This window comes from Corvus cornix, chromosome 7 (assembly GCF_000738735.6).
Source record: "Corvus cornix cornix isolate S_Up_H32 chromosome 7, ASM73873v5, whole genome shotgun sequence".
Taxonomy (NCBI): domain Eukaryota; kingdom Metazoa; phylum Chordata; class Aves; order Passeriformes; family Corvidae; genus Corvus; species Corvus cornix.
In genome coordinates this window covers 27548514-27564466 of record NC_046337.1, presented here as the reverse complement: position 1 = coordinate 27564466, position 15953 = coordinate 27548514, and the positions used below count along the sequence as shown (strand labels likewise).

General features: G+C 42.4%; 1 protein-coding gene across 5 annotated transcripts in view; it reads right to left on the bottom strand.

Moving 5' to 3' along the window:
* FAM126B (family with sequence similarity 126 member B) overlaps nucleotides 1-15953 on the bottom strand; it is a 68846-nt gene that overhangs the window by 1418 nt on the left and 51475 nt on the right. For all 5 annotated transcript variants that reach the window (XM_039554958.1, XM_039554957.1, XM_039554959.1 and 2 more), the window contains 14 exons: nucleotides 14921-15064; nucleotides 14557-14643; nucleotides 13539-13628; nucleotides 12196-12227; nucleotides 10900-10957; nucleotides 9824-10008; nucleotides 9117-9215; nucleotides 7540-7649; nucleotides 4624-4756; nucleotides 4135-4231; nucleotides 2810-2956; nucleotides 1467-1638; nucleotides 1119-1180; nucleotides 302-420 (listed from right to left, as the gene is read on the bottom strand). In XM_039554958.1, the coding sequence (XP_039410892.1) occupies nucleotides 302-420; nucleotides 1119-1180; nucleotides 1467-1638; nucleotides 2810-2956; nucleotides 4135-4231; nucleotides 4624-4756; nucleotides 7540-7649; nucleotides 9117-9215; nucleotides 9824-10008; nucleotides 10900-10957; nucleotides 12196-12227; nucleotides 13539-13628; nucleotides 14557-14643; nucleotides 14921-15064 (1535 nt within the window). The remainder of the gene's footprint in view (nucleotides 1-301; nucleotides 421-1118; nucleotides 1181-1466; nucleotides 1639-2809; nucleotides 2957-4134; nucleotides 4232-4623; nucleotides 4757-7539; nucleotides 7650-9116; nucleotides 9216-9823; nucleotides 10009-10899; nucleotides 10958-12195; nucleotides 12228-13538; nucleotides 13629-14556; nucleotides 14644-14920; nucleotides 15065-15953) is intronic.

Here is a 15953-nt window from a genome sequence, read left to right as displayed (position 1 = left end):
TACGGAAATACAGGTAATACTATTGGAAGCAGACTGGCAGGCTCCACAGTCCGCTACTTCTCACAGTCTTCAAGAAGAAGATATGTAGGCTGCTGAATAACCAAAGCACACTGTGTTTCTACAGCCCTCTATCCATGTAAAGGGTGTTGACAAATTGGAGGCATGGAAAGAGCTGCAATTACAGAATTTCAGCCCCTTGCTAGTTCCTAGGTGCTTAAAACAATACAGCCTCACTTAGTAGCAAGTAAGCATCTTTTTTACTTGAAGTGGCTGAACATCCAGAATTCTTCCCTGGACTCACCCGCTTGGTCCGGATGAGCTTGTGGTCCCTGAATTCTGTCAGCTGCGCCCTGAGTGTCAAGTCACTGTTCACAAGGAAAGCCTCCCGACACTGCTGGTAAAAGTCCTGGAAAGACAGCCCTGGAGACAGAAAAAGGGAGGAACAAGAAACTGAAGTAGTAAGATTGTCAGGTTTTTCCAGGTATAACACCACATATCATCCACCTGAAAGTCTTGCTTTGGCTTAGACCACAGTGGCTACAGTAACATCAGCTCGTGCAAGTATACAGCCAAAGTAAACTTCAGTAATTAATGAAAAACAGCTGGAATTAACATTCCAGTCACCCTGCTGCCTAATGGAATTTTAACAGCACTTTAAATGCACTTCCTAAAATGGTTAATCTCTCTTAATTTCCAACTCCTCTATCTTGCTTTCTTTACCATTAAAATGTTATTTGTAACCACTGCAACACCTATACAGACAGTGACAGAATATTCCACATGTATCCTAGAAAGCAGGGGTACATCAGAAGTCATTTAGATAGCACCTTTAAGTGCAAGTTATGCAAATTCATAGTCTTCATTTTAATTTTTTTTTACTCCACAGCTCCCCAGGAATGGTCTCAGTCATGTCTAAGCATGTAAGAGGCAGTCCTTCAGGACCAGCCAGTCCATTGATTTCCTGTCTGAGTCAGACATATTGCCACTAGAATGACACTGAGCCTCACTGAGCCAACTGTCCCAGCACTTCTGTTGCTGGAGATGTAACCTGTATACCAAAACTCAGGGATGCTGTGAACAGCAACACCCCAAACAGATGAGAAAAGGTGGGTACTTACCTGGATAAGACGGATTGTCCTTTTTCTCCAGCTGGTGCTGAGCAAGCAGTCTGAATATCCCCCTAAGAGAAAGGAGGAAAGGGGAAAATCAAAATAATAGTAATTAAAAAAACAACCCAAAATTCCCACCATTAGAAAATATTAACTAATTTTGCCTTATGCACAAAGACCTGGTTGTGAACCTCATCACTGGACAAGGTTTGCTACCCAAATGCCATTAAATTAAAGTAACCAATCAATTGGAACCCAGGTCCTACCATCTTCATCTCGAACACTCTTATCAGAAAACACAGATTGTAAGGACTGGGTCCTTGGCAAGTGCTCCTGTAAAGTGTAAGAGTGTCTTACCTAGCATTGAGAGTGAGGCTATGCAGGACATGCATTAGGGAGCTCAAAGCCAAAGATCCAGACTGTTGTACTAAAAGTGAGTTCTCATAAGATGTTTCTTCCACATAAGGACTAAATGTGGTTGTTTCATACCAAAGCCAGTTATAAAGACTCAGCTTTGCCTGATCCCACACTAGACAGAGAAAAAAGAAAGAGCAGACAAAATTGGGAGATTTATGTTTTCTAAGGTGTTAAATAAGCAATATTAAAATGCACGTAGTTCTGCTGTAGGATTGAGGAAACAATGTATGCTTGTGAAAATCACATTACACAGACCCTGATAACTGCAGTTCCACTAAGATAAATTCTCTGCAACAAAACATTTGCAGGCATCCCTTTTCCACAGCAGCTTCATAGATACATTATAATTCCTTCCAGAGTCAGGAGTATGCAAACAATTTCTGGCAGTAGCTGGATGCTCTGCCTAGAGAGGGGGTAAAATAGCTCAAACAAGATTCTTCTCAGAGGGTGTGCAGACTCCTCCCTTGAGTGGGGACGCCCCTCAAGGTAACTCCTAAAGGCTGAGCAAAAGATATCTGCCCATGGTTGTTGGTATGGGTGAGTAATATCAATCTCTACTTGTATTGTTTTTACTAGCTTTAATATAACTGCTTCAACAGTGCTTCAAAAAGAGTGAACTACACTAACAGTTACTGCTACCTGTACTGTGTAGTAAATTCTGATTAGGATCTCTTAGTCTAATCATAATCAATATAAGTAAGTAATTTATTTAAGTGTATTTGCTTTGCCATCCTTAATTCTGTGAGACAAAGGTTCAATTACACCTATAGAATCCTTTAACATAAACCAGCAACTAAGTCTGGGGCTAAGACTGGTTCCAGCCACACCCAAATCCTTTCTGAGAAGGAGTTTAGAAAGGAAGGGGGTCCTTTCTGCACCTCCTGGCTCAACAGAAGGCTTCTCTAATAAACTGTTTAAAGCTCCCATTTTGCCCACAACACTGACTGATAAAAGAAAATTGTTTAGATGCAATGACAGACATAACATCCAATCTCCAGTTCACTAAGTTCCTAAAATCAAAGGGTGCCAAAAGCCTGGAGTCTATTTGTATATTACGATTAGTGGTATTTCTCAGTGTCTTTATACAGTTTTGGTTCAGCACAGCCACACTCCCAATCAGGACTATACATACATCAACAGATCTGTTCTACACATCAACAGTAATACATACTAAGTAATGGCAACACACAGTAAGCAATACATGAACTTATGAAACATGCTTAGCAGCCCCAAAGCAGAACACAGATCCTTCTCTTTTCTAGATCAGGCCCAAGGGAACTCACTGAGAGGAGCGTTGATGTGATCGATAGAAGCAATGAGGTAAATGCTAGGCAGGGAGGATAACTGTGCAAGGATCTGCTGACTTCTTTCTCCTCTCAACATCTGGCTGTCCAGGTTATGAATGAGGACATAGAGCTCTAAAGATGAATCTGCAAGGTCAGAAAAAAACAGCAGTGAACCAATCAAAGAAACTGCACACAGGCTGGTTTCCCATTCCCAGTGCAGCACAGTACAAATCTATTCCATCACTCCAGTATCATCTTCCTTGTACAGCTTAGTTTGAACCTATACTGGGTGTTTCTGAGCACCTAAAAGGGTTTTTCTCAATTCACTGTCATCACAGTTACAGGGTTGGTTTTTTTTTCAATTTAAGCTTTTCTGTTATAATCCACTTTCCACTTGCTCACAGCTTTACCAGGAATTCTCCTTTTAGCTGTGATTTTTTTTGCAATTGAAGGTCACTGAAATATATTTTAGAATGGAAGTCTAAGCACAGTTTTTTCAGCTGCTTTTGATTTACACAACTGGGATCTTTAAGCTCCTCCTCACAGTAAAAATGCATTTTCTATTCAAGGTTGGATCCAAAGCATAGTAACTTCATTGAAAATTTTAACAAGTTCTGAAAAAAAGTTACAGAGACCTAGCTCAGATAATGCAAATGACAGATGGTAAAATTTCCAGCTAGCTTCTTGCTGCTGTACTTATCCCAGGGAACAACTGTTTCCTGAGTCCAGAAAAAGTCCTAGAACTGTAACTAGTTTTTGTGCAAATCAATACATACTTGCCTGCCAATGGAAATCAGTCAGATCAGCTATAATGTACTGCAAGACTGACTTACACTCATACATACATACATTCAGGTGGGAACTACTGTTACCTTAGTCACACAAGAAATACTCACAAGGTAATGATGAAAAACAGAATGTAAACACTGAAACACTAATGCCATGCACAATTAAGATTCTATGGCAATTTGTGTATGAATACGGAGGCAGTGAAGCAGACATTCAGAAATAATTCAGCAAGCGTTCTGTGAGGCAATACCTTTTTGCTTTTGAAATCAATTCTAACCTGCTGTCCTGCTGTAAAACACTGTCTTGTGGTAACAGATTACATGGGGTTGTTACACATGTATGTACACATACATTCCTGGTGCATGCATGTTTTCATATATGTTTCATAAATTACAAGCAAGAAAGTACACTAGCTACAATACACTAAGAAACTGTAACTTGCATGTATAAAAATTATAAGGAAAGAAAATGTCCAGGCTCTCTTAACAGTAAGTAGACTCTAACATTTTTGTGCACAAAGTTAATCATTTTACCTTCTTTAAACCTTTTAATAATGAATTCAAGTTGGTCAAGGGGGCTGCGGAAGGTCCCTGTATGGTCCAAAACCTCCTCTGTGATGGAGTTGAGAATCTGAAAAACAGAATGGGAGCTCCTTATGAAGGGCTCTGACACTGAAGTGCAGAAAATCTGCCTTTGAATGCCTTGTGAGAGACAATCTGATTTTTACCATAAAAGCCCTAAAACAGCGAACATAATCAAAAAAATTATACCCCTTTTCAAAACAGTGACATAAAACAAGGCTTTAGAGTGGTGAATATCTATTAATGACAGAAAGTATTGGAATCCTTGGAAAATGCATGGGATAATTTCTTCAAATATTAAAAGACAGAGGAACTGTTCTTCATTCAGAGTCTGTTGCTACAGGATGGAGCAGGTTTCCGTAACATTTTACACTGAAAGACTCTAGAGGTATCTGTAACACAGGATGAGTACATAAACCCACAAGCTTTTCCCACACTTACAGATCTCACAGTGATGCTGGGGAAGTATCCATTAACCACCAGGTGAACAGAATCCTGGAGCAGAGAGGTACGAAACTTCTCCAACAGATCACGCTTTGAGCCCAGTCCATAAAGCACAACATTGAAACCCAAACTGCAGAAAAGTGAGCAAATACACTGAATCAAAAAAGCGCAAGTCTGGTTTTAGGTCCATACATTCATTAAGCAAAATGATCCATTGCAATCTTGGTTTTAAAAATTTCACGTTTTGTCAACTCCAGGCTTACCTTAAGCTTACAGCTGATAAATAAGATTAGCTACAAGGAATCTGAAACCTGGCAAATGCATCCTAGAAAAAGAAACATTTTAGCAGTCTAGAGGTTCACAAATTTAGCAAAATACCTATGGAAGAAAATGCTATTGACTACGAACAGAATACCAGATCTACAACTTCAGGTACGAAATGGTAATCAACATTCACATGGATCCCCTCACCAGTGATTATATTACATGTTTACTAAAGGTCACAGTAATTACAAGAAAAAAAAGCAAGTCTTCATACTGGTTTTCCACTCTGATCCTCAGGCACAATTTCAAAGCAAAATTACTCTATACTCATGGATATTTCTTATCCTAATTGTTCCACAGAAAAAGAGGCAGGAAAGCATAGAGAGCACGGTATGGAATTGTAGAGACCCAGAAAAGCTGACTTCAGTTGCATCTCTCACCCTCTCTCAGGCCTCTATCATCCCTATGATACGGGAAATGCTCATTAGGCCTCAGCCTTGATGAACTGCATCTAGACTAAACACCTCTCCAGCTTATCAGAAACACTGTCTGTTCCCAGGAACTAATACTGTCTATTGAGCACCCGTTTTTTAATGAGCAGCCATAAAACTTCCTTTTCTTACCTGATATTTCGGTTGCTGAACCTTCAAAGAAAGTTACTGACTCAAACTGTGGCCAGGATGAAAAAATTACTCTGTCTAAAGCCCACTGTCTTGTGTCCCTATAAAAGTGGTATAAAGTGAGACCCTTTGAGCTCTCCATTATGGGGGGCTGATGCATACTAAAGCCCACTCTCTGACACTACAAGCACTGGTCCAGAGTGAGATCTTTTTGATCTCTCAATTCCCAGAAGGTAATTGGCTGACAGTATGTCTCAAACACCAATAGCCAGGTGCCTGTGAAGCCAACCAAGTAGTAACAGATAAGAATTGCTGGTAATAACCAAGGACTACTGGTACTAACACTGTGAGGAAAATTTTGGCTGGAGAAGGGGGCCCAGGTGGAGATAAGGCAGCACTTTTCCATGAGAAGAAGAACAACAAAGTACAGTGCAAGCACAGGAATGACTGACAGCAAGAGGACGTGGACTATAAGGTGGGACTGGGACTACCAAAGACCTCCAAAGCCCTCTGGCCCATTTCCAGAAAGGTCTAAAAGAACAGACTGTACATAAATAATTAGCATAGAAAAGGAGAAACCTGTCTTTGGGGCAGAGAAACCTTGTCCATAAAAAGGCAACCTCCCTGCACAAGTCCAGGCGGTGCCCCTCAGACCCTGGAATCTCATCAGCTGAACAAATACAGCTGGATCAATCACCTGGATCAATGCTGAATCCAGGATCAGCATCCCCTCAGCTGGCTCAGTGGTGGAGCAAGGGCTGGTGAGCTTTTTTTTGCTTTTTAATTAATCTCTCCTCTTTTAAATTAAGTTCTTCAGTTTCTCTTTTCCCTTCACCCTGCCCCTTTATCCCCCAGTGCCGTGTGCCTATATAGTAGGTCAGGGACTAACATACCAATTTCCATGCCAAGTGTATGATTTGCTAATGAAACTCTCTGATTGTTTGTGGACCCTCGGGCTTCTGTCATTCCTTTCGACCAATGAGCATTTTTGAATCTTAAGCATGTCTTTACTCTCAGGGGTGGGTTATCAGAGGAATCACAAAGCTTTGTTTAGGTTTGAGAAGCAGGAAAAGCATTATCTTGATCAGAAAGAAGAGTATCAGGTTACTCAAATAGCACTGGGCAAAGGCAAAGTGTTCAACAGCTGTCACTGCCTTCACTGTCATCTAGGGATTTGTTCCTTCTGTCCTGCCACATACATCTCTAATCATTTGCCCAGATCACCAAGCCACAGAGAACTCCCCCTCTTGCAACTCTCCAACTTTCAAAGCTGATGTCTTTTTCATACTCTCTGTCCCTCCTCAGGGACCACAAATTTCCTTGAACTCCACTCCCTTGCAAACACTTCCCAAGGGGCTTTCTCCTCACCAATACTGGCTCCAGCCTCAGCACTTAACTTCAGAGCTGGTGGTCTGCCTTCTTTAAGGTGCTTCAGAATCTCACAAGGTCTCTATAGTTCCATTTGCTTTCCTGAATGTTCACCTTTCTCCTTCCCATGAAGATACACACAAAGCCAAAAAAAATTTATATTGCCAGTGTTTCTAAAAGCATTAAGGTTCTTCATGCCCAGATCATTAGGTACCACAAGCATTTAAAGTTAACTGCTACACCACTGGAGACAGCCACAGACTGAAGATGGTGGTGGTGGGGTACTCACTACTAACTTGCTGCTGTAAACAAAAATGATTCCTCACAAAGGACACTTTTCTCACAATTCATTTTCCCTGTTCTTTCATTATTCATATTCCCTGTTTGTGAGTGCCCTCTAGCTTGGTTTAGAGAGGCACAGGCAAACTAGCCAGGTAGAAGGCAACTTCACTGCACTTCAGACATTCAGTTCAAGGAGTTAATAAGATCTGATTTGGTCTACAGGAAGCACTGAACTAAGCTAATGTCACCTACTTTTAAAATTAAGCAAAGAAAAAAAGACGCTCCTTAATTCATCCACAGGATGTTACCGACATGAGGGCAAGTTTATTGGCAGTGCCTTTTTACTAAGCTTCTTCAGTGATTCTCCTTGGATACTTACTGTAATTGCAGCATCCACTTGGAAAACAAGGATTCATGTTGCTGGTTAAGGTCTCTAATTTCAGCAGCATAGGCAAGGGGAGCTTTTTTCAAAAGATCATGCAGTGTTTGCTGTGTTGAGAAAGATGACAGTCATTCAAAGCTGAGAAGAAACAAGAGATATACCTGGAGTCCTTAAAACACCCTCTAGCAAGCTCCCTTATCTAGACAGAATAGTTTTCATTGTCAGTGCACTCAGCTTATGGTTAGTTTTTTTTTCCTTCCCTTGAAGACCCCCCTAAGCAGAGTTTTGCTACTAGACACACAAAGCAGAGATTAAGTATGGGAAACGGCAGCTAGACTAGGACTAGAACAGACCCCACAGCATGCATTTTTCTCTTCCTGCCAAGTATGGGAAAACCACTACAGGAAAAATGGACAGACACAGCACCAAGCACTTTACCAAGAAGATACAACATCACATCCCTGCTAATGGGAACAAAGGCTCCAATCAACATGCTTAGCAATGGTTCAGGTGTTTGTCACTACAAGAGAAAGCTCAAAATCCCCACCATCTAAAAAAAAAATTCAGCCGAAAGGAAATAATTTGCAGTTGATGGCCTCTCCTCTTCAATTTTAACAGCTTTGCTTCCCACTCCCTTGCAGTAGAAGACAGTTTACACTGGAAAGGCAACTGCAATGTATCAGACAAAGTACTGAGAGACAGAACTGCTAAGCCTTCAACTACTTTGAAGCCAGGAGTAGCTTTAACACTGTAAGCCTTGATTTCCTTCCAGAGCTGTTACAAAAGAACTTGTTAAGAATCCAGATGTTTCTCTGGGCAGCAACTCCAGACAACAACAGGCATCAGGCAGTCTGCATATATGCCATCTTTTAAAACACAAATGGGTATAAAAAGCAGTCACAGACACAAGAGCTCCAGGTATTCTACACAATTCCCCAACACCTGTCCTTGTAGGGTACAACTGCTTGCTTTGAACTGTCTTGTGGAAGTGACATATGGAGAAAAATAAAGTAATACAGTCAGCACAATTAGACCATTCCTGTCTCCTAGAAACTGCGAAGGGACAAAGTACATCTAACAAACCAGGCGACAACATTTAGAGCTGTCCCAGTTCTGCAAGTGGCTTGACCCAGTAATGTTCAGATGAAATCAGCTCTCTTGATTTCCTCTACACATAAATAGCCATGACAGTTTGTAATTCCCCCTACCATTTCATTGACAAAAATGATGTTTTAAAGCAAATCTCTACAATTCTGCTTCTCCCTCTTTTCCTCCCCCAAAAGCAAACTTAAACCTTTTCTGGTAACTGCAGCTTTCAGCAGTGAGCTCACCTGATAGTGCCTTCTCCCTGCATTATCCCTACTGTCCCAGGTTCAAACAACTGGGCACTGTCCCTGCTCAGAGAAGCGGTAGAAAACATACTGCTTAAATTGCTACCTAAATCAGTGTTACCACTGACCCTGTAATCAGCAGAAATAAAGTGAAAATACCAATATCAGGAAATTTTGATGAGGAAAATCTTCATCAAAGAAATCAAGAACTGTGAGAGTTGTGTGATTCACTATGAACTGTACCTGATTCAATCGTCTTTTCCGCAACTTCTGCAGTGTTCGGTCTGAAGTGAGCACTTTGGAACTACTGTGAGCTTCAAAGTATTCCTCCACCAGGTTGCCCTACAAAAGGACAGCAAGATCAGCAACACTCCTCCTGCTATCAAGCTACCCTCTCCCTAAGATGGCCAATATGAGACATAAAGCAAGGATGAATAGAAAGACAGAAGATATTTGCAAAAATAGCTTCTATAGCAGCATTCTGCCAAAGCCAACCTAGTCAGATGATTCTTTCCTCAAGAGAGAGGCAGAAAAGAGATTTTGAGAGAAATAACATAACAGTAATTCTTAGGTGGTGTGGGGATCCCTGGTGCTGGAAGGAAGTAAGACAATTAAGCTGAACACCAAGCCAGAACAGTAATGTGTGCTCCTTTTGGTGCTACAGGAATCAATTTCTTCATCCTGTCTCAATACAAGGTCTCCTGCTCCATGGACGTCTTAGACTTCTCCTTCTGAAGCTGCTAATGCTACAAACTGGATTAGCACACAGGTTCACATGATGCCTGTCCAACAGGGATTACGCAAAAGTACAGCAAAGGCCAGCCCAGCTGGTCTGATCTGAAATGCGTTTAGCAGTTCTTCCCCACAGTCAGGTGTGGTCACTAACAGCTTATTGTCACTATAGATCCCTTCATGTTTGCTAGCTCAGGGGTTTATTTTCGCACACTCACCATCTTTTGATCCTTAATTTTTTTCGCTAGGCTGTTTCTGGGAGGAGGTGTAGATGCAGCCTTAGTTTTTCCCGGAGTTTTTTGACTTGATAAAACAATGTTGACTTCTTTCTGATCTTCCTCATCCTCCTCCTCTGAGCAAGAAGCTGAATACTCACTCTCACTTTCTAAATAGGGATCTGGAGCTAGAGCATAATTTTACAGTTAAAAGCTAGGAATGACTTCTTACACAGAACTCCTTTTGCACCATCTCACACACATTCTCTAGATGTTTTTCAAGCACATGAATCCTAAATATATTCACAGAAAGGTAAAATCAATGCTTAGGAGAACTGCAAACACAGATGGCAATTTCTTTTGCAGTTCTAGAATCACGAAGTATTGTTAAGTAAAGCTTGATACCTTGATACCAGCTAAGAAACATAATCATACCATAGAAAGAGACTAAAAATGGACAATGGAATTCCCTATTTCTCTTAGCATCTCTATGTCAGTTTTCCCAAATGCCAATTATGCAGGCTGAGTATCCTCTATGTCACACTCTGCAAAACAAAGTTGTAGAAAGATACCTCTGTTAGCACTGCTGAATTGAAGAGCACCGACAAAATCTGGCTCAGTCTTGGTCTCTCAACACAAAAGAAATAGAAGATGGAACACCATGTACTAAACTCTCCACTGCATTCATTCTGAGCACGTTTAGCCAATTGGTTACTGGAAATACTTTGACATGGATGTCCCAGCCATCATCAAAAAGTTTTATGCCTGGTTCAAGCAATTAGGCCACATTAAATGTCAACATAAGTTCGATTACTCAAAGTTTTGTCTCTTTTGATCATGTTACTGAAGTTCCGTAACTTGGTGCTTCTAACCCTTCCAACTCCTCACCTTAGCAGCAATCAGTTGTAGGGAGAAGGTCTACCTACATTTCCTTAAGGACATTTCTACACTCTCTGCAGCGTGAATCAGGTTGTTTTAGTCACACTGCTACCACAGACAGAAGCTCAACAGGAAAACTCTCTCCCTTGAACACAGTGCTTCACTGACTGTGAGAGCTGACTGCAAAGGCTGATCTTTACCTGCTAGTCTCTTTCTGAGTCTGCAAGGTGTGGTGGACACAAATTCTTTCTTTTTACTCTGGAACAGCAAAGAAAAAACATGCATTAGAAGAAGAAACATCTCTCTCCTTTAAACAGCCCTCTGCCAAGCAAAGACAGGTTACATTTCCAAACTATTTCAGCCCACATGAAATTGGGAAAGCAGACAAAGTTAAGTATGGAGAGTTCTTATTTTGACATTCAGAGGGAGACAGGATCAAGCTCGAAAAGGGGCTTAATTCTTTAACCTCAAGATGGAGGGTAGAAAACTGTGAAACCTCCAACCACAGCGCCAATCTTGGCTCCTCAGAAGAGTCCAACCAAAGCAATGAAAAACTGGAAATGCTTCAGTCCCCACAGCAGTCACTTTCCACATCATGCTGTCTACTCAAAGTCATCTGGAAGTCCTCTATGAAAACAACTACTAGAATGACAGAAGACCACTCAGGATACTAAGCCCAGAAGAAGTACAGCAAAGGAACCAGAGCTGCCTTGGCTCATCAAGTCGTAGTGGCACATCTTCCTTACCCATGTGTAAAGCACATGTTTGACTCAGACACTGGATCAAGTCTGCAATACTTAGGAAACACTTTTGTTGATCCTGACAAAGTGGATGTGAAATCATCAAGGAGTGAATATGGCATCCCCAAACAGCATGTCTTTTTCAGGTGTATCTCATCCTGGAACCTTATACCAGAAAAGCTGTGCATACATTTCTGCTATGATGCTGTACCATTTTAAAAAGCCAACTCTTTCACTCTATAGCCACAACTGGCAGTTCTGGACTGTATCTCTCTGTAGTGTCACGAAACACAACATCAACTTACATCTGCCCATTATCCCAATTTATTTTTTATAAACAAATGGTAAGTAAGAAACTGAACAGCATTGCAGCTCTTGAACTCCTGTTTTAACAGCATTTCTTACAATTAGGGCTATTTCTTCCTTTAGTGAGAAACTGGAAAGCTATGAGTTTAACTGTGTATTAGGGGGTTGTCTAGCATCCTCACTTGTGTGATTCAAGGAAGTAGTTTCCACTCATGCTAATTAAGCTGTCAAACCTACTATTTGCCCACTGACTCCCAACCCCATAGTCCTGATTAATGGTTCTCACTTGAGTTACTCCTGTCTGGTTGGAATAGAAGAGACATCTCTACTGTGGATTATGCTTTTCAAGGTCCTTTCTTTCCAAAACTGTAGGAATTGGCCAGTTCAAGTTTCTCAAGTGGGGAAAAAAACCCAGACACAAAATCCAAACAATGTGAAGTCATCACTCACCCTCTGCTGCACTTTGTTTGAACTTGAACGTTCTGAAAAGAAAGAAAACAGCATTGTACAGAGTATTGCATATTTTCAACATGGCGGCACAAGGTGGTCCATTAGATAAACAGGCATTCACTATTCCAAGGTACACTGCACCAGAGTATCAGCTCCCTGGATGGTTAATCCTGTGAGGGAAGCCTCTAGTTCCTCACAGGTAGGCAAGGAGAGAACAAAGAGAGTTGCTGAGAGGAATGGGTTAGAAGTAGAAGACTGGCAAGGAGAGTTGTAAATACGCTCAAGTGACCACGCAGCTGGGGATAGCAAAGACTCAACTAGCAATGTAGAAAAAAAGATACACCATGTCTATTGCTGTTTACCCTGTGTATGCTTTGAGAAGTAAAACATCTGTGTATAGATAACGTGGGTGCTTGGTAGGCCTGGAGGCACCCTAGCAGACAGGCTTGAGCGCCCTGCCCTGGTACAGAGAAGATCAGAACACAGTGAAGATCACAGCATGGGGGAAAACCACACATGTACAAAACCACTGATAAACCAGTGTGAACAGCAGGCTGGTGATTCTCTAGCACTGGACCAATCTTAAGGGTGCCTGCATCTCCACTAAGTGCCTACATCTCCACTCATGTGCCTCTGCCCAGGTGCTGCTTCGGGAACATAATAAAAATAAATTTATTCTTTGCATTCTGGCTCTGAGTTTGTGGTGGCTCCAGCAGCCTGCCTGTATCAGCTCACAAAAGTCAATGTTACTACCACAGAAGGCAGCTTTTAATTTGTGGTCACAGCTTTGGGAGGCCAGGAAAGAGGAAGAGACTCCAGCAGGAGGAAAGAGGCTGAAAAATGAGCTAATGTTCTCTCCCTGAGCACATCAGACTCCATTTCTGAGCACAAATGCACATGCTCTTGCCAGTGCTGCCCTGCATTGACTTCTCCCATCTGTATTTCTCCCTGCAGCACCAGGTATTAAATATTATATAATAAAGTATGAATTTACACATGAACACCCACACAGTCCTACCCAATTGGTGTTTAACACACCAGCCCAGCTCATAACTCTCTCAAGCGCAAGTATTTCTGTTGAACAGAGAGGAAGTTGTTAAACGTCACAGCAATAGATGAGAAAGAAGTTCATGTTTCCTCTACAGCAGCAGGACAGAAGAAGAGACCTGACAGCCGGGTGAAGCACAGGCCATGCACATTAAACAGTTCAGCCTATGGCTTTAACCTGACTAAAACACTCAAGCATGACAGAAGCTGGAACTCAAGCACCCACTCTACCACCCAAATAGAAACATAATCCCCATTCACTCAGTTCCAGTTCTCCAAACCATCACAGGACTTACTGCTGCTTTGAGGGGTTTTGGCCATCTTCTCAGAGCACTTGGAGTGATCAGGTGCCACCTTCTGTTCTGGTGTCTGGGCTAATTCAGAGGCTGTAGGAAATAGGGGGAGGGGAAGGAAGGACATGTCAGGTACAAAACTTCCAGCTCTGGCTAGTCAGAAATGGAGCCATAGACCTGAAATGCTCTCTACATATTAATTCCCTAGCTATTTCAGGAAGTGAACCAGATATTTCTATTTTTTTCTAATGGTGGCTGTAATCCTCAGCAAAGATTTTCAAAGGCTGAGCTCATCAGTTAATTAATTTTACAAATATGGCCAATGCACTGGCAGAGCACTTTTTGCTCCCTGGGAGACCACATGTCTTTGAATTAGAGCAAGGTTTGATCAGGCTCACTTAGTCCTTTAAGACTGCTCAGCTGGACATAATGGATCATCAGATATAGCGAACACATCAGTTCCCCAGGAGGAACTATTTACCTGTGTCTTCTCCTTATCAGTACAAGCTGAAGCTAAGTGACTGATCTAAATATGAAAGGTCACCATATCCTGCTAACAGTCCCTAGCACTGTATGACCAACAGCCTATTCCATGGAACAACACTGAGACTAACAGGCTGTCATTGTATGACTTCCCTCAGTTTCCAAACTGAGTCAGGGCTCCAGGAGGGAGCACCAGTGAAACCTACCCTGCTGCAGAAGGAGGTATAAGATAGGAAACACACAACTTCCCAAGACACAGCAGAAACTAAGAGGTACCAGAACCAGTTTCTGTATAGTGATACAGTAGAACGATCCCTCTCCCTCTGATCATCCTTTGTAGGATGCATCATTAGCTGTGACAAATAAACACTAAGGAAGTTCGTATGGTGCTGGACACACAAAGACTCTTCAAGTAAGAAAAAACAGTGACAACACGGCTCAAACATCTTATTTAAACCAAAACAGTCCACCCTCTCTGGAACTGCCATTTTCTTCTTGCTTCTCTTAAGCCCGCAGAGAAAATACGAGCAAAACATACCCAGCTCTGCCATTTTACTGGAGCGTTTGGGAGTCTGGAATGAGTAAACTTCACCACCACTTATATTTGAGCCATTTCCCACTGGATCTGTGAAAAGAAATGTTACTCACAGGTATTTTAAAAACCGATAATATTCCCAACCTGAGAAAGATGGAATGCAACATTTCACTATTTGGCTTTATATTGCAGGTGTTACAAAACAAATATCATAATAAAATCCTAGAATCATAATCTTCTACCTTTTTCCACAAGCACAACCAGAGCAGACTGAGCCCTCAAAAGCAATTTCACCAACACTGTACAACCCTAACACTGCAAGTATCTCCTGAAGTCAGAGCTGTGTTAGGTTTTCCCCTGCTAATACCTTGGGCACACAGTCCAAGAGCAGCAACATAGCTCTTCTCTTCCAGGATCTCCTGAGCTTCGTTATCGGAAATACTCTCAAGCTTCTTCACAAATCTCTTCATACTGACACTCAGCTGAGCCTTGTCCTTCCGTACTTTAGTACCTAGAATTGCAACAAAAGCTTTAACCTCGTGCTGTTTCATTATTTCTACTGCAGTAGTATGCAACCACCCGACTTAGACACCAGGTTCTTATTATGCAAATCACTAAACAAATTCAACGGTGAGATGTCCTGCTAAAACAACAGCTGGTCAGTAGCTGACCCCACAGGCATTCATCCCTCCTTCACCACAAATGCTGGCTCCTGCAATCCATGAGGGCAAGACCCCCCATTTCAGCGATCACCATCTCCACAGTTTGGGAAAAATGACAGTGACTCACGCGTTACAGTATCAAATTGCATGCAAAGGGGATGGTACTTGTCAACCCTTATCTTTCCTAGAGAAAAGGAGCAATTAGAAAATACCTTGCCTGTAGGCTGTCAGTACACTCATGGGAGAATTTAGGCTGAGACCCCTCTGGAGACCGTCTGCATGACCTTCTGCTCAAAGCAGGACCAGCAGTGAAGTCTGATCCGGATGCTCCGTGCCTTGTACTGGCAAGTTTTAAGCATCTCCACAGAGGTTCCCCACCTTAAAAGTTGTCAGAACTGCTGCAAAACACTCCTATAGCAAGCACCTGGAGCCTCGTTCCGCTTTGACTGTGCGAGTGTTTAACCGCGTCAGGCCCGAAGAGCTCCCCAGCTCCCTGTGCCGCTTCCCTGGCACCCGGTACACGCTGCTGCGGGGGGAGCTCGTATCGAGAGCTCGTACCCGCCCCGCCTGCAGCCTGTCCAGTGCCGGGCTGGGACAGAGACACTGCACGGAGGGGTCAAGCGGGGCAGAACAACTCCGGAGGCCTCGTCCTGCTGCGAGGCTCTGCAGCACCCACCACGGCTGCTGCAGAGCCCCTTTCCCGACGGCCGCCGCGGCTGCTCGGACCCCTCTTCCAGC